Here is a 25,132-nt window from a genome sequence, read left to right on the forward strand (position 1 = left end):
ATTAGCAATCTGGATATTAGAGAATGACAAATGAAATATCTTTTTGCGTTCAAGATTGTCCTAAGAAAAAAAAAGGATGTGTGCGTGAACTTCCCAGCTAAGCTGATCTTGACTTTACACTGAGTCCAAACTATCAAACTCAAGTACAAGGATTTCGTGTCTTTTGGGAAAGAAATGACTTAGGAGCTTCTAATGGACCAAGAGACTCGGTCATTAGCGCAAATGACGTTGCCATCGAGTTGCTTTGCCTCGTAACTTCTTGGCGGAATCATGACAAACGCAAGATAGCAAATCTGTCGAGCTAAACTATTGACAAGCTTTTTTGAACTGTAAATTGACTCATCAAGATACTTGAGTGACTTGAACTCAAATTTAGGTTGCATTTGATTATTTTTATTTTTTTGAAAATGATCAATTATATCAATTATAAAAATGAATTTTAAATTGTTATCGATATTTATATTTCGTGAAATAAAGAAAATCACGACTACAAAAATCAGGCAAGTCAACTTTCGAACAAACCATCGATTTGGGAGTTATTTCAGTGGGCCACCATTCCAAGTGGAAGACTCTTCAACAATAATTAAAAAAAAAAACTCTCGAGTAATCATCCAGCCGAACCCAAGCTCGGCATGCATGAACGATGATGATCAGAAACGACCACGACCTTAGATATTCTTCCACGTGGCAAGTCAACCGCAAACTCTTGAGTCACGGCACGCGCCCGCCTCCCTCGACTCGCGCACGCGCACGCGCCGCACAATCCGATCCCTCCCGTCCAATTCACCTCCCCTACCTTCCTCCCTCCCAGATCCTACGGCCACGCCGCCGCACGTGTTCCGGACCGTACGCGCGCGCAATCCCCAGACCTCTAACCCCGGCGCCTTTTTTTTAGAGGCCGAGCGAGGGCGGCGAGGAGAGAAGCCCCCATCCTGCAATTTCGGCGTTCGCGGAGCCCTCGACTGCAAAGATATCAGGAAACGACTTCTCCCCTACGCCCGGCGCTGCGAGGATTAAAGCCCCATTCTGCAATTTCGGAGGTCGCGGAGCCCTCGACTGCAAATGTTTCGTTAAATCCTCTCCTTCAATCGAACGATCCCCGCCGCCCGAAATTCACTCAGTGCAACAAACTGCGTCCCCCTTCTCCATCGCGAAAGCCAGGGAGGCTCTGCTTTTCATGCTCTCCTCGGGCGAAAAGGTAACGCTCGAAACCCTAGAAAAATCGCGTCGTTCCGGTTCGATTCCGCCCTCCGATCGCTTCCCGAATCGAATTCGCCGGCGGTGCGCGCCGCCGTTAGGGCTATCGGTTTCGGGCGGTGCATGTTGTCCGTTGTGGTAGTAGCCGTTGATGAGCGAGCGTCGGTGGCGGTGGTGGTGGTGTTGAATGGGGAAAGGGAGGCCCAGGGCGGTGGAGAAGGGGGTGTTGCGGCAGAGCCCCGGCGCGTCGCCGTCGCCGAATGTGCAGCCCGGGCCGGTCTTCTGCCCGACCGAGGAGGAGTTCAGGAATCCGTTGGAGTATATAGATAAGATTAGGCCCGAGGCGGAGCCCTATGGGGTTTGTAAGATCGTGCCGCCCGCGAGCTGGAAGCCGCCCTTCGCGCTGGACCTGGCTGGGTTCACGTTCCCGACGAAGACCCAGGCCATCCACCAGCTGCAGGCTCGGCCGGCCGCGTGTGACTTGGAGACGTTCGAGCTGGAGTATGGTAGGTTCGTGGAGGGGCATTGCGGGAGGAAGTTGAAGAAGAGGGCGAAGGTGGTTTTCGAAGGGGCGGATTTGGACCTGTGTCGGCTATTCAATGCGGTGAAGCGGTTCGGTGGGTATGATAAGGTCGTGAAGGATAAGAAATGGGGCGACGTCTTCTGGTTTGTGAGGCCGGTGGGAAAGGTCTCTGAGTGCGCGAAGCATGTGTTGTGCCAGTTGTATCGTGAGCATTTATACGAATATGAGGGTTATTGCTTAAATAGGAAGAAAGCCAAGATTTGTAAGAGGAGATTCCAGCCAGAGGGAAAGACTGAAATTGGGGTAGAGTGCTCGAGTTCAAAAAGGAGGCGGAGGAATGATGGTGCTGGGAAGGTTCAGCTTCGTCAGGTGAAGGATGAGGTGGTGGAGGAAGAACGTTATGATCAGATTTGTGAACTGTGCAAAAGTGGTCTGCATGGAGAAGTGATGCTTTTATGCGATAGATGCAATAAGGGTTGGCATATTTACTGTCTTTCCCCGCCCTTGAAGCAGGTTCCATCAGGGAACTGGTATTGCTTGGAATGCTTGAATTCTAATGAAGATAATTTTGGTTTTGTTCCGGGGAAGGAATTTTCTATGGAAGATTTCAAGCGCATTGCTGATCGGGCCAAGAAGAAGTGGTTTGGGTCTGGCTCTGTGTCAAGGGTTCAAGTGGAGAAGAAGTTCTGGGAAATTGTAGAGGGATCAGTGGGTAAGGTGGAGGTGATGTACGGTAGTGATTTGGACACTTCCGTATATGGGAGTGGCTTCCCACGGGTAAATGATGAGAGACCTGATTCAGTTGAGTCTAAGGTATGGGATGAATATCGTGCTAGCCCATGGAATCTTAATAACTTGCCCAAGTTGAAAGGCTCTATGCTTCATGCTGTTCATAATAGCATTGCTGGTGTAATGGTGCCCTGGCTGTATGTTGGCATGCTGTTCTCATCCTTTTGCTGGCATTTTGAAGATCACTGCTTTTACTCAATGAACTATCACCATTGGTATGCGTCTTGTCTTGGTGAAGCAATATCTTTTAATTATGTTGTTTTGTTGGCTGCCTCCAACCCTTCTCTTGACAGACACACGTGCTTGTCTATTCTGTCGAGAAGAGGCACAATACATTGTTGATGTTGATTTTTGTTGGATTAGTAACCTCTGTTGGTGTTCATGAATCCTCTTTTCTGTTTCTGGATGAGTCTTGGTACTCACGATTTAAAACAAAAATTGACTTTAAATACATATATGATCAGCATAAGCAAGAATTGTTATTTAGGTGTGTGTTTCTTCTGTAAATGCGATAGTGTTTTTTCATGTTTTATTAACATAGAAGAGATTTCAGGTCCCTTTAATATGTTCTATTGATTTATGATCAGATTAACTACTCTGCATTTTAGCTCCATGGACTTAGGAGAATTAAGAGTATGAATTGACTGGGCTTGAAATGGAAAAGGAAAAGACTAAAACCTTTGAGCAGACCAGGAAGTTTCATATCATATCCTGCTCCACTTGGTGAAATGATTTTTTTTGGAAAGGAATCTATCTAGTTCAATGTCCAACTTTACATCCCATGTGATGAGAATGGGAAGAATAATTTAGTTTCCACTTTCTCTCGAGGTTGTTGGAGCATGGATTGTGATTTAACTACACAATTGAGTATGTGGCATTGGATCTGTAGCACTAGAATCTTTATCAGAGTTATTTTAATTTGGACTGCTGGTTAGAGGTGTTAAAGAAAGCTAAGAGTCTGGAAACTTGAACTTGGCCCAGCTGTACCTGCTTAATGCTTTTTTGGAATGAACTTGAATATTTCTGCCTTTGGGGCTTGGTGAATTTTTTCATGCCGCTTTAGTCTTTGGGTTCTGTGCTTGACATGCTGTGCTGTAGATGATGGAGTGGCCCTTTGCACTTCGATTCTGGCAGTATTTGGTAGGTATAGCCCTAATACTTATGGAATTGGTCTACAATAGCCCTTTGTCTATTTTAGCGTCCATATTCTGTTAAAATCATTATTTACCAGATTGTCACTCCATATTTTGGCCTAAAATAGCACAATAGCTTGAACTGACTTAAATGGTATAATGGAGGTCTAAACAGGAGAGAGTGATTGGTAAAATAATAACTAAAAGTTATTTTAATGGTTATAGTGAAAACTCTGCTGGGAATTTGATAATCAAATTTAGGTAAAAGCTTCTAGGTTACCCTTGCCTACCCTTTATCATGTTAAGGCAGCACGGCCAACTCACGCTCTCTCTCCTCCATGTGTCTTAGTGTGTGTGGGGTTGGGTTTTTATTATTTCCTTTTTTTTTTTTTTGGGGGGAGGGGGTCGGTTTGGGTCCATTGTGCTCAACATTCTTCTTCCACCCTCAAGGCCACAGTGGCCAGTGAATTCTTCTTTTTGGGCCCTTTGGCTACTGTTGGCTGGTGGGCCCATAAATTTTGCAAAAAACTGAAAAAGAGTTTTCGGTCGGGCTGGCCCATTAGGGTCCATGGACTGGGCCAGCCAGCCCAGGACAGGCAGCATGCTGTGGCGGGCCCTGGTGAGGATACACACAGCCCTTCTCCCCCCTCTCAACTGGGTTGCAGGGCGGGGAGGGGATGGTCAGTCTGTGATCAAGATTTGTTTGACTTAGTGAATTTCTAAATAGAGATAGTCCTTTGAAAGTCTGTGGAAGATGAGTTCAGTCGCTCTCTTAAAGCAAAGTCCTAAGATATAATGCAACGGAAAAAGCCTTTGTAACTGGATTATTCTTGTGTTTTTCAGCATTGGTTTGGCTTAACTATCTATATATATTAGTACTGTCTGTTATGTATTATGCTCTTACCATGCAGCCCTCCTTTAGAGGGTTTACCCTCTGATTCTTCTTAATTCAAGTTGGCTAGGAGAGAATTGCCTGTCTTTTAAAAGACAATTAGTGATGCGATACTGAAATATATGTTTTTTATGTTGTGTATCGAACCTAATTTCAGAAATTAGTGGAGCTTTCATTTGGTATTCTCAGTTTATTGTCCTGCACAGCAATAAATAAATTGGTCAGTTAAAACTTTGTGAATATTAGAATGAGTTTGGTATTGACAATAATTTCCATGTGATTATATGACATCTTTTCTTTATGTTATTGGTGAGTATTAATCGAAAATAGGAAATTAGGGTTGACATATATGGATCCACCAAAACATTTATCTATCTGGGACCCGTGGGATAGCATTATGACACGTTCTGACTGAGAACTTTTTGAGCAACTTCTAGTGGCCTTAGTTTGCATCTATGATATCAATGAAGTAAGTAAACCTCACGTGTTGTAACCCATGCACATTAGATTCAAACTTTGATGTGTGTTTTACTAACAGGCTTTGAGGTTAGGGGTTGGAAAAGTCTGGACTACCTCCACTTGGTGATTCTTTCTTCACTATTAGTTGTGCTCTATTGAACTGCATAGTTAGAGAAATCTGTCTATCAAGAAACGAAGGTTCCCCTGGAAATATATGACGCTGGTAGAAGTAGCAGCTGTCAAAAGGAGAGCACCTTTCCAAATTTGGAAGTATTGCTAACGTAGTTCTGGAGTCAAGTTTTTCTGCTGATTTTGTTAATATGAGTTGTCTCTGCCATTAGTTCTTTACATGGAGAGCGACCATTGATAAAATCCAATTAGATTAAGATGCCAAAGATGGATATTTGATATCTAATTGATTAGCTTTATGCTGTTCAATGTAAAAATGTTTTTCTTGGGTAGTCTGAAGCGTTTCAAAATGGCATATCTCTTTAAGCAATTAGATGAGGTTTTCGTTTTCCGAAGCTTTTGAAGATTTGGAGGCTGTTTGAATTCCATGTCCCGATTTAGACTTATTTTGCACATTCTTTTCTTTAATGTTTTGGATACGCACAATTTTTGTCCCACATTACTTGAATCTTTGAGAACATTCTACTTGTTTACTGTCATAATATTATGTACTAGGATTGGGTTCAGACATGTTTTGGGGAGTTTGTGAAATTTTACTTGTCCAGTGGTGCATAGCTTAGTCAGATAATTAATTTTTGTCAATTGTTGCCAAATGTGTGTTAACACTTCTCTTTGTGTCTTAAGGGGAGAACCAAAATGTTGGTACAGCGTTCCTGGTAGTGAATCCAGTGCTTTTGAGAAGGTAACCTTCTCATTAACAAACTTCAGATGAAAACAAATTATAAACTTTTTCTCCATCAGCCCTTGTAGATGCTTTTCGGTCTTTTCCAGCCTTGATCATTCTGTATCATGATCTAGTTCTACTACTAACTTGCGATGCATATACCTCTATCCGCCTTCATTTCTTATATAATTTTAAGGGAACTCTTCTTCTACAACAGGTGATGAGAGAGACTCTTCCTGACCTCTTTGATGCTCAACCTGACCTTCTCTTTCAACTTGTTACAATGCTGAATCCCTCCGTGCTGCAAAAAAATGGTGTTCCAGTCTACAGCATTCTCCAGGTACGATTTTCTGAGACAAAAGCTCTTTGTGTTTCTGTCCTTCTCAAGTATTTAACATGTGCATTCTTATTCCAATTGAAGAGCACACAAAGCAAATCTGGAAAAAAAAGAATCAGCTAGTAAAAGGGTGACTTCATGGGTTGTTACCATGTGATACTGGATGAATGCTCAAACTTTTAAAAGGGTGACTTCATGGGTTTAGTGAGCATCTTGAAAGTGGCACCAGAGCATTTCCATCGATAAGCTGTCAAGCACATGTGCTTTTATATGTGGCTTAAATATGATAGTTTTTTTGAAAAGATTCTGCTTTACTTCTGTTTTGGTCTCTTATGTCTGCTGAACTCATGCTGTGATAAGAAAGAAAATGCATATTGAACTTGCGCTTTCTTTTTTGGTTCAGGAGCCTGGCAACTTTGTAATCACCTTCCCTAGATCATTCCATGGTGGTTTCAATTTTGGTATGGTACCTTTGTGATGACTAGATGAATGCTGAACAAGTGCAACGTGTATGCATGTGCAGGATAATATTATTCATTTATACTTTCAGGTCTAAATTGTGCTGAGGCTGTAAATTTTGCTCCTGCTGACTGGATTCCGCATGGTAAATACAGTTCTGAGCTGTATCGACTCTATCGGAAACCTGCTGTCTTATCTCATGAGGAGCTTCTTTGTGTTGTTGCCAAGGTATTTAAACTTGCGTGCTTTTTCATGAGCCATCTGTCACACGAGTAACTTTAAAATTTCCCTTGAGGATGCTCTTTAAGATATCCTCCACCCGTCAGTTTCCTGAGAGAAGCCTGAAAAATGGACTTTCCTCAAGCTGGTTGCGATATTTCCTTTGAGTGCCCAAGTTGTCCTGTAAACTTCATGCTACGTTTCTGTCCTAAAGGAATGCCTGTCAGTTACATTTTATGGCAGATCTAATGGACAAGAATATGTCATGCTGACATTGCATTTTTATGTTATTCTTTTTGGTGTGTACGTGACTCTTTTGCAAAAGACGTGAGATAAATGGAGTCAGCCAGTCAGTAGTATACCCAATTGGAAATTCTTTGTGCTTGCTATTGAACAAATTATGAATGTATCTCTCTTACTTCTCTGTAGTTGTAACTGCCACCATACATTTGTGGGAGGCAATGGTGATGCCTAACACCTCATACTTTATGATTCTGTGGACGAACCAGTTGTGTGGAGGGATTGCACTTTGTTTTGAATAAGAATCTTATCTTGATATTGGGTGATGATGATAGCACTTCCACCTCTGGAATTGCTCCTGTGCAAAGATGAAGGGGATGTCTAATAGTTGAATGATAATTCTTCTCTTTGACTATTTGGCATACGGCAATAGGACCACATGATTGATGCCTGAAAGGAATTCCATCTTTGCTTCTCCTTCTTTGTACGGCAGCTCTGTTTCAACACTCTTAGTTTACAGATTTCATGTAAATTGTGAACATAACTCCATATAGTTTAAAGCATTTGGGCTCGATGGGTCTATTTGTTGGCTCATCCTCAATGGACCTCATTTTAGTTAGAAAACAAGAGGAGAGTTGTCTTTCCGCAGAGTTGCTAAATAGTGAGGATGTTGAGCTCCAGCAGCCTGTGCTCGGCCACCATTTCCCTTCCTCCCTCCCTCCTCTCTCTCTCTCTCTCTCTCTCTCTCTGTTGTTGTCACTAAGTCTCTTGTTCCTTTTATGCCCAGCCTTAGTAAAGGTGAGTACCGGCACTGGGTGGACAGGCTATCCACCCTTAAGTGGTATTGCCAGCCATTCTGGAGGAGCAGTTGATTCAGCATTTTCTAGTCTTTAGGAGTGATGTGTAGCTTGAGCAAAGATTGGATTAGTCTACATTGCGATATGTCTAGGCTTTAGCAAAGTACTTGCCCATTTGATCTTTCAATATAAATGTCAATACCCACGTGTGCTTCTGGAGTATCTGCGATGGAATTATTGGGCGTAGTTTGTAGTTGTCATTTATATATTTATGGTGGTTGCTTGTAGGCCATTTCTTCATGGTTCCATGGATTCTGGATTATAACTACAAGTATCAAAATTGTGGGTTATTCTATTGAGAACTCATGGCTCAATGCTCTTGCCTGTTGTGCATTTGACTATCTTTACCTGGGACTATTTTCTTTGGTTTTTGGTATTTTGTGATGGACTCATGATCATCGTCAACATAGTTTCCGTGTTTGCCTCTTTCGTTAGTTTGATGGGAAGGATTAATAATTGCTATTTCCTTTTGATAACAGTTGTTTTGCTAAAGTTAAGTTTTGCTTACTAGGAGGTCTTTCCATATTACAGAAATGTCCCTAATTGCCTTCTTGTGCAATATGCAGAGTAATTATGATAGAAAAGCATCACCTTTTCTGGCGAAAGAATTACTTAGAATTTATACAAAGGAGAAAAGTTGGAGGGAGCGACTCTGGAAAAATGGCATTGTAAAATCATCTCCAATGCCACCACGGACATCTCCTGAATGCGTGGGGACTGAGGAGGTACTCAACCTGTCATTTTTAACTCTTGCTTTCTGATTAGTTTGTCAATATGATGCTAGTTGATGAATTTGTTTTGGTTTTTTTGTAGGATCCTAAGTGCATTATATGTCAGCAATATCTTTATCTCTCTGCAGTTGTATGTGATTGTAGGCCATCTGCTTTTGTTTGTCTTGAGGTATGTGGAAACTGTGTTCTGGTTTATTATCCTGTCAAATTAGTAGATTGGTAGTGCAAATACAAGCCTAGTACATGTGCCATACTGCAATGTCAAAAACATTTGCCCCTGAAGGGGGATCTTGAACTCATGGAACTTGGATTATTCCACTTAGCCAGGCACAATGAGTGAAAGCATTCATGACAAGGGCCTCTGTCATAATGAAATACATCCTTAAAGTCATAATGTTAAAAAGTGTATGATGCGATTGAATTTTCAAGGAAAAATTTGATTACATCAACGGTTCTGGTTCTAATTTTGCTTTGTCACATTATTGCTGGTGACATATACTTTCCTGTCTTTGATCTGACATGGCACCATAAATAACATCTTCTTTGGTTGGGTTCATATTCAAAGAAATGGATCACCCAATCATATGGAGTGTTTCTTATTCATCATCATTTTTGGGGCTTAAGCCAGAATTGGTAATTCTCGATCTCATCATCAGACCCCTTTTGTGCAGCACTGGCAACACATCTGTGAATGCAAGCCCAGCAAACATTGCCTCCTTTACCGTCATACATTAGCAGAGTTAAGTGACTTGCTGCTCACTGTTGATAACTACAATGGTGAGGAGACTCAAAGGAGTAAGGTGCTCCAGCAAAGATCTCTCTCCAGCGAAATGAGTTCTTCAGTGAAAAAGGTATTGTCAGATACAAGACTTGCTAAGTCAATTAACAAAGAGACTGGATGAGGTATCAAACAAAGCATGTAGAAAACAAATTGCAGCAATTAAACCAACTTCAGCCTTGGCGTTCATTCTATAAATTTATGACTGGATGAGGTGTCAATCTTAACCAAGGTGGATCTTCTCATTTTTTTACTTACTAGGTATTATATGATCTTTGTTTCTTGAAAGAATCTAGCTGAAGTTGGTTTTATTGCTTTGGTCTTAGTTGCCAATGTTTTTTACTGGTCGACTGGCAAACTATGTACATTCTTGGAAATTCTTTATACCAAGGTCACTGCATAATTGTTTGGCTTTGGAATAAATGTCAATGAAGAACAAAGTGAAATTTAGTGGTATTTAGTGAGGATTGGAATCTGTGCTAATCTCCTCTTGTTCTTTAATATTGTGCTGGAGTTGATTGTCCTTGTCAAGATTGTTATTTTAGTTTGCCTTTTGTTCTTCAGTAAGAGAGAATGTTCTTCAGGATTATATGTTCTTGTAGGTAAAAAGTGGCCATGCTACTTTGGCTCATCTTGCTGATCAATGGCTGTTGCGGTCGACCGATGCTCTTAAAAATCCTTTCTCTAAGGATATTTATCAAGAACTGTTGAAAGAAGCTGAACAATTTCTTTGGGCTGGTTCTGACATGGATCCTGTTAGTTCAAAGCCTTTTAGCTACATGAAATTCTTCTCAGATTATATGCATATGATTCGACTATGTATGAATGTGTACTTCAATCACATGCAGGTACGTACCATGGCAAAGAAGTTAATCAATGCGCAGAGGTGGGCAGAAGGTGTAAGAAGTTGCCTCACAAAAATTGAAAATCATTCTTTGGGCTCTAGTAATGCTTTGGAGAGGGCAGATTTAGAATATGTGACTGAATTGTTGAGTTGTGATACCATGCCGTGTAATGAGCCTGGACATCTTAAATTGAAGGTTCTGAAGAAGATTGTGAAGTTGTGGCATTTGATATACCTGCACTCTGTCTAGTCGAGTGACTTACAGTAATTTGCTTTAAATCTGTACAGGAGTATGCTGAAGAGGCAAAGAAGTTGGCCGGAGATATAGAATCTACTCTTTCGTCATCTTCAAAAGTATATGACATGAATTTATTTGACCTTTTGATTAAGATAAGAGTTCATTTTGTCCACTTCTCTTTGCGTAATTTATATTGTCATTATTTATGTATTTTTGTTCCAGATATTGGAGTTAAAAAACCTTTATGATAGAAGCTGTCGCTTAGGAATCCTTGTCAAAGGAAGCGAGAAACTGGCACAGAAAATTTCTTCGATGGAGGTAATTGTCTATCAGGATTGATTTTGTGGGTCAAGATACATTAAGCCATATCCCTACAGTTACCTAAATTGTCTCTTTTACGTGGTGAGAAAAATGTCATAGGTTTGGTCTCTACTCATCTAGAAGACCTATTTGCTTCTTGTTCTACAGTTTAGTGTTACCCTTGCTGGTTTGTCTAGATTAAAAAGCCATTTCTCTTAATCTGGTTTCTGCATGGTTCTCCAATTAACAACTGTTAAATTTTATTCTCTTTTTTCCACCCAAATGGTTGAAGTTGAATTGGGTTTTGTCAATGTTTGTAAGTGTGCACTCTGCAGTGTGATGCCCATGACTGAGTGAAATTGCTCTACATGGTACACTTGATTTATCAGGTCCAGTGGATGGTCACATGGACTTCTATCATTATATTAATGACGGTGATTAACTGAGGACATTTTGTTTTTTGTCTGGTGCATATCTGGCTTTTCTGGCTGACACTTTCAGTTTGGCATACATTGATTGAAAATATGGCTTCGTTGAATTTTCAAATTTATTCAGGACTATTCCTTCTTAATTTCATGGGATTATTCTTATATCTCCAGTTATTTGATAAAGAAAATTACCACAATCACACCAATAAGGATTAAATGAGATTTTCTATTTTAGTGCATGCTGTGTTCTGTATCCGGCACGCCTTCTTTGCCGCAGAAAGTTATCATAAGTTGGTTGGATCTTCCAATTCCTGACTTACCCGTTTAAGAAAAATTTATTTCTTTAGGAGTGGCTCAATCATGTTCGAATCTGCCTCTCGGAGAAACGCGCTGCTGCAGTTGAGATTGACTCCCTATATAAGCTGAAATCAGAGGTTAATTTTCACTCTTCTTAGTTCATAAATTGTAAGTACATTTCTGGCCCCTTTGACTCGCACTTTGACCATGTTCTTTTGGATAGATTATGGAACTTCAAGATTTGCTGCCGGAGACTGAAATGCTACTGGAGCTACTACAAAAAACTGAAATGTACCGAGATCGTTGTGCTGAAATTCTAAAAGGTCCCATATTTTTAGAGGTTAGCTCAGCAGTTCTCTAATATTTAATTGTCTTATGTTTCTCTGTGCTGAATGAATGGGACTATCTATTTATCTGGATCTCTTAATTTTGGAAAATCCTGACCCCAACAGAGTATTGAGATGATTTTTCAAGAAATGGACAGTTTCACTGTCAATTTCCCAGAGTTCAAGCTTCTGAGGGAATATCATATGCAAGCTAGTACTTGGATATCCCGCTTCAACAGTTTGCGGGTGAACATTGGTGAAAGAGTGGATCAAGACAATGTTGTAGAGGAGTTGACCAACATACTAAAAGATGCAGTGTCTCTGAAAATTCAAGGTCTGAATTTCCTTGGAATTTTGCTTGTTTGGGGGGAGAGGAAAGTTATCATTACTGCTGTTGTCATGGCAATATGCTTAATACATCATGTTCCTTAGTGTTTGTTTCCATTTTCAGTTAGTGAATTGCCTCTTGTTGAGCTTGAGCTGAAGAAGGCTTGTTGCAGGGCAAAGGCTCTACAGGTAATGTAATGAACTCTGCCGCTTCGCCAAATGTCGTGCTTCTCTGTGTTCTTCTGTTCTATCCTCCAGTATTTTCTACTATAGCTGATAGTATTTAATCCTCAATGGGACTTTTTGAGGTCTGTGCTTTATCAATTCTTTGAATGCTGAATGTCCTTAATCCTGAACATATTTCAGGCCCGTTCAGATAAAAGGACCTTGAACTTCCTTCAGCAACTATTGATTGAAGCTGTCGGGTAAATGTATTTTCAGTTGTGGTTCTCAAATTTTATTGTCAAAACTAGTTGATATACACTACTTCTACCCCTTTTAAAGTTCAGTTGGACTCTATGTTGCCAGACTACAGATTGAAGGTGAAAACTTGTTTGTCTATATTTCTGGGCTTGTTGGTGCTGCTACACGTTGGGAAGAAAGTGCAGTGCAGATTCTAGCTCGTGAGGCTCAACTGCCTGAATATGAGGAAGTTCTGAGGTCTCTCTCTCTCTCTCTCTCCCCCCCCTCTCTCCCTCTCTCTCTCTCTCTTGCTCGCTCGCTCCTCGCTGTTATGCGTGTGTCATGTGGACCCGTTTGTGAGACCTGGTGGTGGGAATGGATGCAGGCTATTAAATATTAATATAAATGCATATAAGGTGCTAGCAATAACTTTTCTTGAAAGTGATTTTTGACTTTTTATATGCCAGGAGTTCGGAGGACATTCATGTGATCTTGCCTTCTTTACCTCATATCATCTCGACAATCAAAATGTCTAAGTCTTGGTTGAAGAATTCGGAACCATTTTTGGGGTCTGCTCACACGAATAGGGGTTCACCAAGTTCGTTGCTTGAAGTCGATAAATTAAAGGTTCTTGCTAACACCTAAATCTCTAGTCTTACCTCCGTACATGTTTTTTGTGCACACTGTTTCTGTCGAACTGAGGACATGACCTCCATCCTGCAGGAGTTAGTTTCAGAATCCAAGCTACTCAAGGTATCCCTGGAAGAAAAAATAACACTTGAAACAATGTTGGAGAATTGCTTCCGATGGAAGCAGGAAGCTTGCTCTTTGCTGCAAAATGCAGAATGCCTGTATGATTCTAGAATTGTTGATGATGGACTGCGGGATGGTTTAACATCACAAATTGAAGGCCTACTGCTTTCACTGGATGCCATGATCAAAGATGGGCTTTCTCTTGGTTTTGACTTTAGTGAAATTCAGAAACTTCAAAATGCGCACTCGGCATTGCAGTGGTGCATTAAGGTCCTCCAGTTCGGCTCCATATCCCCATCTATTGAGGTGATTAGTCTCTATTTTTAGTTAAATCCATTCACTCAATCAGACCGAGTGATTTTACCAATTTCAGTTATGGCAACCTTTTTATATCCTGCTATTAAATTGGCCACAGGTTTTCTTGACCAATGACAACTTATATTTCATGAATTCAGGAATAGTAAGCTGCACTTTATCAGATTCACTCACCTATATTTGGTTCCATGAGTTCAATAGCTTTTATTCTTATATCAGGTTGCTTTTATTTTATGAAGTTGGGAATGTTTAGCTGTCTTAAATTGGATTTATCAGCCTGTTTCAGCAATCATTTCAGTCCTTCTGGTAGTCTAATGTTAAGATATTAAGATGCATAAGTTATTTAAACCTGACCAACAGCCAGTATAACTGAAGCCCTGGAGTGCAAAAAGCCGTGTCTGGGTCCCAGAGTTTTTTGGAGATCTGGACAATTAATAGAAGGGTCTATTTACAGTCTCAATGTCCCTTTTGCAGAGAAAACAACCACTACCAGCACTTAATCTATTTTGCTGGTCTACCAGTAGTTAGAAGAACATTTTTTGGCAGAAAAATCCACTCATGCTCGTTGCTTAAGATTTTTGACAGATTTTCCAAGGGGGTGAAAGCACCCAGACTTTTGGCTATTGATGTGGGCCCCTAGTAGCAAGATCTGCAGAAAAATCTCCATCTCTTGTTTGACGGGATGCAGCCTTTTCATTGTTCTCAAGGAATAATTCAAACTTTTAGAGCAAAACATGGAAGTCATCGAAGTATTGCAATTCCAACTCTTCCGCATATCTGTAGAATTCCTTCTGAATCCTGAAAACTTTCTTTCACAAGAAATATATTTATTTTGTGCCAAATGAAACATGCCGGGTAAAATCGTCCTAAGGGATTAATTGACCCATTGCTTGTCTTTTCAGTAGGCCCATTCCCATGTTCTAGCCTTGTGCGAACCAACTTGAGGGCTAGTTCAAATACCTAATCTTCCTCTAAGAGTTGTCCAAACATTCTGATAGGTGCTAAATTTTGCTGCTATTGTTGATCTCTGGTCTTTATCCCATTCTAAAGTGAGCTACTGTTCTCTTAGTGAGGAGGCCTTTCTTGAGAAGTTTTAGAGATCTCACACCCAGCTTCTCCCTATTTCTGGTCGCACATTCCCTCATTAAATGATGATAGTGTCACTCCCTCATTAAATAATGATAGTGTCACCTTTTATACGACCACATAAAAATTGCGATCGGATGCGTTGTATTCTTCTCGCTGGAGCTTGGCATACGGAAAGAGACATGATGCGGAGAATGGAGTGTGCTTTGCTTGTTATGATCTTTGCTTGCGTGCTATTTGATTTTATGCTAAATTTTTTATGGCAATGCGGGATGACTTGCCATGATAATTATTTAGGACATCGAGAGATTGTTGGAGTTCAAGGAACAAATTTATGTTACATGTCCATCGAGTGATTTATTGGGCATGCTAATTGATGTGGTGAAGTGGATGAAGAAAGCATCAACGATGATTCAGGCTCCATCCAACTATGAAAAGTGCAGTTTAAGTGATGCTGAAGAAACTCTTGCTGAGTGTCAGGTATATTGTGGTTATCAGTGCGCTTGCTTCTGATTTAAAGATCACAAACATAAGTATATGAATACTATATATGTAAAATCTGTTTGCAGATGATCCCTCTTTCATTTCCGGCATTGGCTGGTCAGCTTGCACAAACAATTGAAAATCATAGGTGAGTCTTCTTATTCCATGTTATAGGAATGAAGGAACAGAATGACTTGCATATACACAACCCATGGTGCACATTAACATAAGTGTGACCTCATGTACACAGGCAATAGCATGTATAGACACCAGTGACTTCGCAGATACAAGCAGTAGCGCGTGTTACATTAGCTATTGCACAGATACAAGCAATGGCACGCTGCACATTTACATTAGTAATTCTTGTTGTGCCAGGTGGCAGTTTATCACTAGCATGCCTAGGGATTCAAAATTCCAGCTAAAGATGCGAAACTGGAAATTGTAATAATGATTAAGCTAATGAAGGTTGCACTGTAAGTTTCAAGTTCATCAAATGCAGTGCTTGAATCTTAATGCAACATGGGTCGAGAAAATTGAAGTAAGCAGGCTGTTGTTTCTGCATTGACCTATTTCTATTAGTGTTCATTGATTTTAGTCAAAGTTAAAGCTAGAATTGTTAGAAAGTCTAACCCAAAAGCTTAAGCTAATCGGTAGAGGGATATCACAAGTGTGTGTGGGTGTGTGTGTGTGTGTGTGTGTAAAGAGCATTTAGAACCCGTTGTCAATCGATGTGGGATGATATTTCAAGACCCCTCATGTGCAAATTGGATTACGAGCTCTACGTGGAATTTTGACTATGCACATTCATGTGGAATTTTTTACCATGCACCTTTGCGTGAGGGATAATTGGCTTTGATACCATGTTAGAAAATCCAATTCAAAAGCTTAAACTAATAGGTGGAGGGAGATCACATAAATATAAAGAGCATTTAGGACCTGTTGTCAATCGACATGGGATAATATTTCAACAAGAAATGGTTTTAACAAGGAAACAGTAGAAAAATCATTATCCTTGCTTTTCATTTTTCATTCTGTCATCAACACTGAGATAACAAGCTAAGTATAATTCCTTTTGGCCGAAGAGATTCGTTGGTCAGATTCTTGAGGGCCACATGGTTGCAGGGAGGTACCTCATAGCAACCTTTAGAATGGTTTTAGAGGGTTATTGAAAAAATTTATGGAAAGTACGTGGTGCCGAATGGGACTAGTTCTGTGCTAAACACAGTGCAAAAGTTCGCGTATGGGAGTTAATGCCAGTGGAGACGAGCTTCAAAGGCCTTTTGTATTCTTTTCCATTTTTTTCTCATGGTGTGACCAGTTATCTAAGTGTAGCTTCAGTTTAATGATTCATGTAACGTGTGATCATGGGGGCAAAGATCCTGGATTATAGTATATATCTGGATACAGACTTGCAATTAATTTCTTGAAATTCTGAGAATTGAATTTAACTGACATAATTCTTAGAGCATAGAACCCAGCTATCCTTTCTGACTCACAAAACATATGGGAGTTATGTTGGGCAAATGATGTTTCCACAACCAAAATGTCTACTTCCACAACTATTTCGTACTATAATCTAATTGGACGAATTTGCTGTTAACAACTATTCACAATCTAAGTGCAAATTCTTCAGAAGTGGGAAGACAAGGATAACTATTGTCAAATGGAGTAAATGAAGAAACAAGTTTGAACTTAACTTTCTTTTTTTCCTTTGGGTGGCAAAAGAACTAGATTTACTTTCATTTTCCATTATTACTGAAAAATTATTTCCTCAAAGTATAGTTTAAGGGATTAAGTGAATAAGACAAAGACATTCACCTATTCTTGGAGACAACAAAATTCTTTGTAAAAAAATTCTAGATAGATTCATCCTATTTCGTATAATTTTTAATGTTTATAGTTTATTTTCGTTTTCACAGTTTAAATTAGATTAAAGAGTATAGCATTCTTTCTTACGCAAGATCACAACATCAACATAAATAAATGCTTTAACTTTGAGATTGAAAAATAAAATTAGTTTTTGTTAAATATGATTTATTTGTTTCACGTGGCTTTTCTTTTTCTTTTGAAGTTTTTATCTTATAAGAAATTGTGAAGTTTTTAAATGCATAGTATATTTGTACTTTACTTAATCTTATTCTGCTTTGGAAATTTCACTTGTTATTTAGAAGATTCATTTGATTGAGATTAATAATGAGAATAGTTCTATTAAGCCATCCACCTAAGTCATTTTCTTTAAGAAAATTGATAAGCAAGTCCATGAGTTTAACTTGTTAAATTATCATTCAAAATTTTCCTTTTAGCTCAACTTTTTAATCTAAATCTAACAATGAACAAAACGAGATGACCTTCTTGACCTTTAAAAAAGATTGAACAACAAATAAAATGAACGATAGAAGACAAAAGTTCTAATAACAAATAGAAAGAGTTGAAGGAAGAGGAAAAGAAGGTTTATAACAAAAAGGTTAAGTCCAGTTTCTTTGATTATGTACTCTCCTTGGATGATTTTTAGTCTTCTATTTTTCAAGAATCTTAATGAGCTTTGGAGGATAACTTTGTCCATTCAAGTGGTTCGATTTGAAACGGTCGTGGAAGAAGTCTTTTTAGTTATGAAAATATCATTTCCCTTATTCTATATACAAGTTTGCATTAATAATCGTGCCTTATTATGAGTTAATGGAATACTTTTGTCTGGTAACAGCTATATGTTGACGATTCATTTGCATTTGTATACTTATGTTCATTGTGATGATATGCTTCATATGTTTATTCTTAAGAAAAATTGTGGAATTCAAAATGTAGGTTGTGGCAGGAAAAAGTACAACAGTTTCTAAGTTTGGAAATTGGTCAACGTTCATGGTCTCAACTATTGCAGCTTAAGGTATGTTTACTTTTGTGTTCAGGGATCCATCCGTGCCATAAAATAATGTTTCCATTATGGTCCAAGAGCAATTAATCATTGATGGTTAGTTGGGTTCATGTGAGTGCAACCTGGAAGTTAAAAGATATTTGCGAAATTCAAGAAAGTCATAGTGGTAAACCAGCTGTTGCCAGGACGATGAAAATACGTGGGTGGAAGGCTAACTATCCTTTACTACACCTTTAAAATTGGCAAACTATGATGTTAGGCCAAAGGGGAAAAAAGGGCACATCATGCAAGTAATCCATTCCATGAAGTTGTGAAAACTTCTGTCCATTCTTTAGAAGGAGCTCAAATAGGGTAGCCTGTTGATTAAGTTTGATCAGAAGGAAGAGAACAAAGGAGATAATTATTTTTTTCATCCACTAGTTGTACTTGTATGTCATTAATTATGGACAACTTTGTTTCTTTTTTCCTTTTGTTTTTGTTTTTTTGGTTTTTTTTCGGGGGGGTTGAGTGGGTTTGGGCTATTTATGTTTGAATTCTGTTGGTTTTGGCCACATTATGGAACCAGTTTGAAGTACTCTGTTACCGACATGGCTATTTTTGGAACCAGTTTGGACTTTGAGTTGGCCTGGGCTATTTTTCGTTTTGGGAATATGGGTTCAAACTCTGGTGGTGTGGGTATGACCTCTCCGCAAGCATTTTTTGACCAACATGGCTAATTGTATTTGTTGTATAATTATGGAAGCATGGGTAAATGCAGGGGTACTATAATTTTTCCTTGAGCTGAGAATATGATGGCATATGGGATGTAATCTGTACAGTAGCACCTACCATACAATTGCACACCGTTGACTTTGAACTTCGCTTCCTTTTGGTTGCCACATTTACTTTTATTCTTCTAGGAAATGTTTATTGAAAGTCCTAAACCTTATTTACAGAAAGCACTGAGTGCTGAGCTATTTAATTGATGCAATCAGATTATGAAGGTGCAATTAAGTCCTTGGAAAATTCTATTTGGCAACATGCCTGCACAACTATGAAAATTACATATCTGGTGGTCTTAGAGGTTGTCCTGTGGGAGAAATCGGAGAATTAAACAACTGAAGTACTTGATTGCCTTTTCAAAAAAGGTTGAGGACTATATTGCTCTGATAGAAAGGTTAAGAACTCAATTTCATGTACACAAGGTTTTGGACCTTATTTTACTGCTAGCGTAGGATTAAAAGACACACCTCATTATGTGACCTTAGCTGTGGCTTCGCATGCTGGAAAATTTGTTTGTCTTGTCATACAGACACCAGATATGACCTTAGCAAGATTTTGAAAGATGCTGCCAGAAAGAAACATAAAATGCAGTAAAGGATTTGTTGTATGTAGGATTTCTGTTTGTATCCACATCAAATTTTCATGCTATAATGGCGTATGACATGCATGTTTTAAGCTGATGGAAATGTATGGTAAGCTATAGGTTGACCCAACAAAAGGAGCGAAGTACAGAGTGTGAGAGAGTAGCTGCACACTGCCATACATCTTTGTTGAACTTATTAATGTGATTTTTGTCAGGAGATGGCAATGGCAGCTGCCTTCAACTGTTCTGAAAGGGATATTGTCTTGTTAGAGGTTGAAAAAGTTAACAATTGGAAACAACGCTTCAAGGAGGCTGTAGGGATATCAATTGGAGATTCAAGTTCCCTTGTTGAGGCCATAATGAAGGTTCTAGCTTTTCTCCACTTTTCTGCAAATTAACTTCCTTTTCATGTGAGATCTTTGTTCTCTTCATAATGGATGGTAAATAATCGCTACCTACTTTGTGTTTAAATGTTTCCAGATCAAAAGTACTCTAGATAGATCTTTGCATTTATATGACCAATCAAGAGGCTGCAGAATGGAAAATCTATGCATGTGCTGCTCTGGTGATTTGGAGGGTCATGAATTCCGGACTTGTTTAACATGCAAGGACTGGTAAGGTATTTGCATTGATGAACAAGTACATTCCTATGATCATATAGAAACAAGTTTGTGCTGTCCTTTTTTTAAGAAGATCGGTTGTCATGGTTGATAATTTGTTTCCTCCTGATATAGCATTAGATGCAGTTTGGTACCGTTTTAACTTATCTGATTTTCTTCCACTTTTAAATGTATTTTTTATAAATGGAACAGAGAATATCACCTTTTATTACGAAGTCCGCAACATTCTCTACTAGAGCCATCACAACTTAGAGGTACACAGATGAACTGTGTAGATGATACATGAACTAAATGATGCCAGATTATGGTTAAGTAATTTTAGCATTTTATTGGGTAAATCATTGATCTAGCTTCCTTTGCTTCTTGTGCATTAAGATCTTTGATAGGGGTCTTATGGCCACACAGAAGAACTATCCTAGCTTATTTCTATTTTCCGATATTTCTTTACAAAGTCTGATTTCTGTGGACAGCTATCATCTGCATTGCCTTGGACCGGCAGTTTTGGAAAGTATTCGTCAGACGTTCAAATGCAATTTTTGCCAATTTGTAGAGAGGGGTTTAGATTTTAAAAATAGACAGTCTCATTTGGTAAGTTTTCAATGGCTTGTGTTCATTTGATTGAAGTTTGTTCGCTTCTCAAGTCTTATTTACCTTCTTACAGAGGTGTCCAGGAGAACGTCCCCAGTTAGATATACTGAGCAAACTTTTCACAGATGCTGAAGATCTTCGTGTGTGGTAATAATCTGCTTGATTATTCAATACAGACTTCCTGGTTTAATCGAATATTTTATCCCAATTGGACCTTTTTAGACTTCTACCTTTGTCATGTTTGGCTGAAAGATGAATTTTAAGTTGCATGCTCAAATACTGGTTGATTTGTGGAATAGTTCATGCATGAATGAATATTTGTGTTGTTGCATGTGCCCTTTGGAGATACTTATGTATCTGAATCACAATTTTTCTCTTAAATTATGTTACACTTGCACCGTATCAAATACTGTTATGGGTTGACAATTTAACCGATTTTCATCAGGATTGAAGAAAGAGATCCATTACAAAAACTTCTAGAGTGTGCTCTTGCATGCAAAGTTTGTTTGATGGAAATTATAAATTCTGTGTCTTCTCCTTTGGGTGAAGATCTCAGCATTGTTGCTGGAAAACTGGCCACTGCTATGAAGGTACTAGTTCTATCATCATCTTCTACTACCGAAATTTCATATTTTCTCAAAAAGTAATACTCTATTCTTGGTCGGTCTGGTTCTCTTGCTTTTTCTCTGGTGTATAGTGATGCCGTATATTATGCTAGCTGTTCTTGAGATGATATTGTTTATCAGAACATATTGTTTTGACAGGCCATGGAAGTCGCTGGTCTACATGATCGTGAAGGTAATTGCAGCCTGGAGCTTGCATTGGCAAGACATTTATGGAGAGTTCAGGCCAGAAACTTATTTCAGGGTTTTGAGAAGCCAACAGTCCAGCAGATACAGAACTTACTGAAAGAGGTACATTTTGCTTTCCTGAGGAGTTAACTTTTTTAAGTGGCTATTATATTTCAAGTGATAGCAATGACAAGTGTAATATAAGTGGATAGCATTATGTCTTTGAAGGGTGGCTTGGTAATTTATATTCTGTTGAAACATGAGTTTATTTGATTGAAAGCAATCGTGACTGAGTTCAGGCTTTTCTCCTTGAAATGACCACTGGGCAGAGAGTGAAAATACCTTAATGTGGGGTATCTGACAATTATATGGGAGGAAAAGTATTTATGATCTACCTGTACGGCCTTTTGGCAGTGACACCATGTATATAGATGCTTCTTTAGTGTAATAATCTCTTGGAAAGGCTTTTTCTTTGATGAACCAGAAAGTTAGCATATAAAGTACAAGCGTTCCTGCCTTCTCTTTTCTTGTCAATAAGTTTTGAATGTAATCTTATTTTTTTGACAAGAAGTCTTTTGCATCAATATAATATAACTTAATAGAAAATTAAATCGCATGGCAGGGACTTGCTGAAAACATACCAATTGAGGACTACTATGTGCGGAAACTTACAGAAATGAAGGACACTGGCTTACAATGGGCTAAGACTGCGAAGAAGGTCCACATCCTGGCAAAGGAAATAATATTTTCAAATCAGTGAGCTTGCTACAGCCGTTTGATTTTAAATTGTTGTTTTTGGTAGGTTGCTGCTGATTCTGGGGATCTTGGCTTGGATAAGGTTTTTGAACTCATCATGCAGGGAGAAAACTTGCCTGTCTATTTTGAGAAGGAACTAAAGGTAAATGTTCTGAATATACATCTTCTTATCTGCTTCAATCTTTATCTGATTTCTCTTCTGCATGGTGATGCAGCTCTTAAGATCTCGCAGTATGCTTTACTGCATATGTCGAAAGCCCTATGGTCGAAGGCCAATGATTGCCTGTGATCAATGTGATGAGAGGTACCACTTCGACTGTGTTAAATTGTGTTCTTCATCAAAGTTCTACATCTGCCCTGCTTGTGAGCCTCAGACGGAGAAGTTCTTAGAAACAAAGCCCTTGCATCATGAAACGTAAGTGACCTTGATATTGCCATAAATCCTTACTTTTGGCATATGCGATGCATTCCCCGCTTGTGTTCACTTCTGGATTCTAGATGCAAAAGTCAAAATTTCATGGTAACTGACTGTGTCTTTTGCCATAGTGTGAAAACGTGTTAATGTCAAGAGTAATAAGTTTGAAATCCATGGTGACTCTTTCCTTGAAGTTGTGCGATTAGGGTTTCCTGATGTAATGATTCTACTTGTCTTTTTCCATGTACAGAGTCCTTGAACGTTTTCCGTCCTTTTTTCTGCTTTTTTCAATGACCTGGTCATGGTTTCTTGTTTATCGACATCGCCCCAAGGAAGCCTACATCTATGGCTTAGTCGTACCTTTTGATCTTTAGTGCTTTCATTCGTATGCGTTTATATTTGATAATGATGGTCTTTTGTGACAGATTGACAAGCACCAGAGTAGTGGAGCCTAAAACGCCCTCCCCCCGGCAGGCGTTGTCGATAGAGAAACAGAAAAACTGTGAATCCAGTGTGGCAAAGAAGCTTTCGTCCCTTAAAAACACGAAAGAATCTGGGGGTACCTATGGGATTGAACAGTTGCGGTGGCATAGTCGGAAGCCTTTCCGAAGAACAGCTAGAAAACGCGTTAATCTGGACGCACTCTGCTCTTATTTTAACCCGCAGCGGTAACATGACACTAGATAGTCATCAAGCATTTGATTCATTGGTTGATTCTTATGACTCCGGCTCTGCATCTTTTATCATTGGGCTCGAGAGGAACAATAATGGGGTAAAGCAAAGCAATTTCTGCTATACGATTTTATTCTCTTTTACGTCTCTCTCTCTCTCTCTCTCTCTCTCTCTCTAAAACATCGATGTCGTCGTGCTAGACGTGTACGTCCTTTCTTTTTCCATTTTTTTCGGTCAAACGGGCATGATGTTTCTTGCTCCTCCTTGCTTCGGATATTATCTAAGCCTCGCGTGCATTAACATAGATCTCGTACCTAAGTGGGCGAAGCAACTAAGGACCTTGTCTTCCGACATAAATTTGCTTCTTCCACTCCCGCCACGTCATTTCACCAAATCTTCGAGGGTCGAGCTGCCTCCAGTCATGGATTCGGCACGATGAAGTCTGATTTTACTGACGATTAGTGGAATGATACCAACTGATTAGATATTTACCAACCTAAATCAAGGGGGTGGTTAATACTGTAGGCCGCTAGAGACGAGCGCTATTTGAGCAATTGGAAAGTTAATACTACATCAAAGTAGCACTGCAACTGAACCGGAAATGTACAAAAAAAATGTCTTAAATATATTATATTAGTATCAATTCTGTGATAAATATTTTCAAATCGATATCAATTTAATCTATCTCGTCAATTTATGCTGTAAATTATTGACATGAATTCTAATTGTTTTACGTTATATGATCAATGTGAAAATAGACAGTTTTATAAATTTATAATAATTTTTTTTTCCTTTTGAATTCTTTTCTTTTTGGTTGACGGAGTGAGGGTGAGCGTCGGAGAGGCCCTCTCACCAAATTTGGTAAGGCCAATCCTTGCCTAGTATAAAGGCCATGGTCCCCTAATGGTTAGCCTCTCTCTCAAGCCAACGATCCAAAGGATTCACCCTCCATTGTCGTGCTTCGGTGCCACAGAGCGGTTTGTGCAGCAAAAGGATCAACTTTAGTTGGGCACATTGTGCCATGTCGGGAGGTGCAAGGAGAGAAGTTGTCACTGGTTTTGTTTGTGTAAGTCCCCTCACCAAGGCCAAGGCGAAACTAGCGGGACATGACCCTCACCTAGGTGAGGCACGACAAGGCTACTCTAGCTCGAGGAAGGGTTAGCCTTGCTAAATCTAGCGAGGGGGGCCTTGTTAGTGCTTGCCCTTGCCCAGGTGTAGATTGGCGAGACCCTCCACTAGTGGCGGTCATAGGCCAAAAAGAAAAGGGGAAGGAAAAAAAAATAAAAAAATGATTAAAAATTATAAAAAATGTCAAGGTCTATGTCAGTCGTATTATATAAGGTGGTCAGCATTCACGTTAGCGATTTTCAATCTAAATTAATCAAATGAACTTAATTAATACTAATGTGAATATGATTAGAACTACATTGCCCTAATTAAAAGGTTTATAATTGAATTGATACAACCACAATAGATTTATTACTTTTTTTTTTGTACTTTTCCCCAACTGAATGCATTTTAATGACGTACTAGATAAGCATAGACATTTGCCAATCTTGACCTTCACAGGTACGTAACAAAATTACTATGAGGAACGAAAACCTATTAACTAAGACAGTTTGATCCCAATCTAAACTGGTAAGTTTCTTTTATCAATCCGTATTGGTAAATTTCTTTCACCCGGATGAAAAGGGGTTACGTAACAACGACTTAGTAACTACATATATGGTTTTTCACACGTAATTGAAAATAATCAGTAATAACTTCTCCGAAGATTGGTATGTTCACTATTGCGATGATAATCTACTGA

General features: G+C 39.2%; 1 protein-coding gene across 3 annotated transcripts; it reads left to right on the forward strand.

The window, feature by feature from the left end:
- The first annotated feature begins 981 nt into the window (after positions 1 to 981).
- Positions 982 to 23,468, forward strand: LOC104441751 (lysine-specific demethylase rbr-2). 3 transcript variants are annotated; one of them, XM_039311643.1, is made up of 33 exons: positions 982 to 2,724; positions 5,807 to 5,864; positions 6,064 to 6,186; positions 6,587 to 6,644; positions 6,734 to 6,870; positions 8,525 to 8,683; positions 8,772 to 8,858; positions 9,361 to 9,540; positions 10,070 to 10,222; positions 10,316 to 10,507; positions 10,600 to 10,665; positions 10,772 to 10,867; positions 11,625 to 11,711; positions 11,798 to 11,914; positions 12,027 to 12,234; positions 12,352 to 12,416; positions 12,594 to 12,652; positions 12,756 to 12,887; positions 13,097 to 13,256; positions 13,353 to 13,688; positions 15,081 to 15,263; positions 15,353 to 15,414; positions 18,069 to 18,147; positions 19,699 to 19,845; positions 19,961 to 20,094; positions 20,571 to 20,688; positions 20,762 to 20,835; positions 21,134 to 21,278; positions 21,453 to 21,602; positions 22,102 to 22,197; positions 22,282 to 22,377; positions 22,451 to 22,650; positions 23,076 to 23,468. In XM_039311643.1, exons 1-33 carry the CDS (start codon positions 1,385 to 1,387, stop codon positions 23,320 to 23,322), a joined length of 5,544 nt encoding a protein of 1,847 aa, XP_039167577.1. In that variant the 5' UTR covers positions 982 to 1,384; the 3' UTR covers positions 23,323 to 23,468. The 3 variants fall into 3 exon arrangements, with proteins under 3 accessions (XP_039167577.1, XP_010053266.2, XP_018727800.2); XM_010054964.3 differs by having other exon boundaries at positions 983 to 2,724; positions 19,696 to 19,845; XM_018872255.2 differs by having other exon boundaries at positions 2,360 to 2,533; positions 19,696 to 19,845.
- Positions 23,469 to 25,132: the final 1,664 nt, after the last annotated feature.

The sequence above is a fragment of the Eucalyptus grandis genome, chromosome 4 (assembly GCF_016545825.1).
Source record: "Eucalyptus grandis isolate ANBG69807.140 chromosome 4, ASM1654582v1, whole genome shotgun sequence".
Lineage (NCBI taxonomy): Eukaryota > Viridiplantae > Streptophyta > Magnoliopsida > Myrtales > Myrtaceae > Eucalyptus > Eucalyptus grandis.

Bases quoted from the DNA above. Each gene is read 5' to 3' on its own strand.
- LOC104441751 (XM_010054964.3), top strand. From the start codon at position 1,385: ATGGGGAAAGGGAGGCCCAGGGCGGTGGAGAAGGGGGTGTTGCGGCAG. The intron at 12,417-12,593 runs GTAATGTAATGA...AACATATTTCAG, and splicing joins GCAGGGCAAAGGCTCTACAG to GCCCGTTCAGATAAAAGGAC. The intron at 22,198-22,281 runs GTCCACATCCTG...TGTTTTTGGTAG, and splicing joins GGGCTAAGACTGCGAAGAAG to GTTGCTGCTGATTCTGGGGA.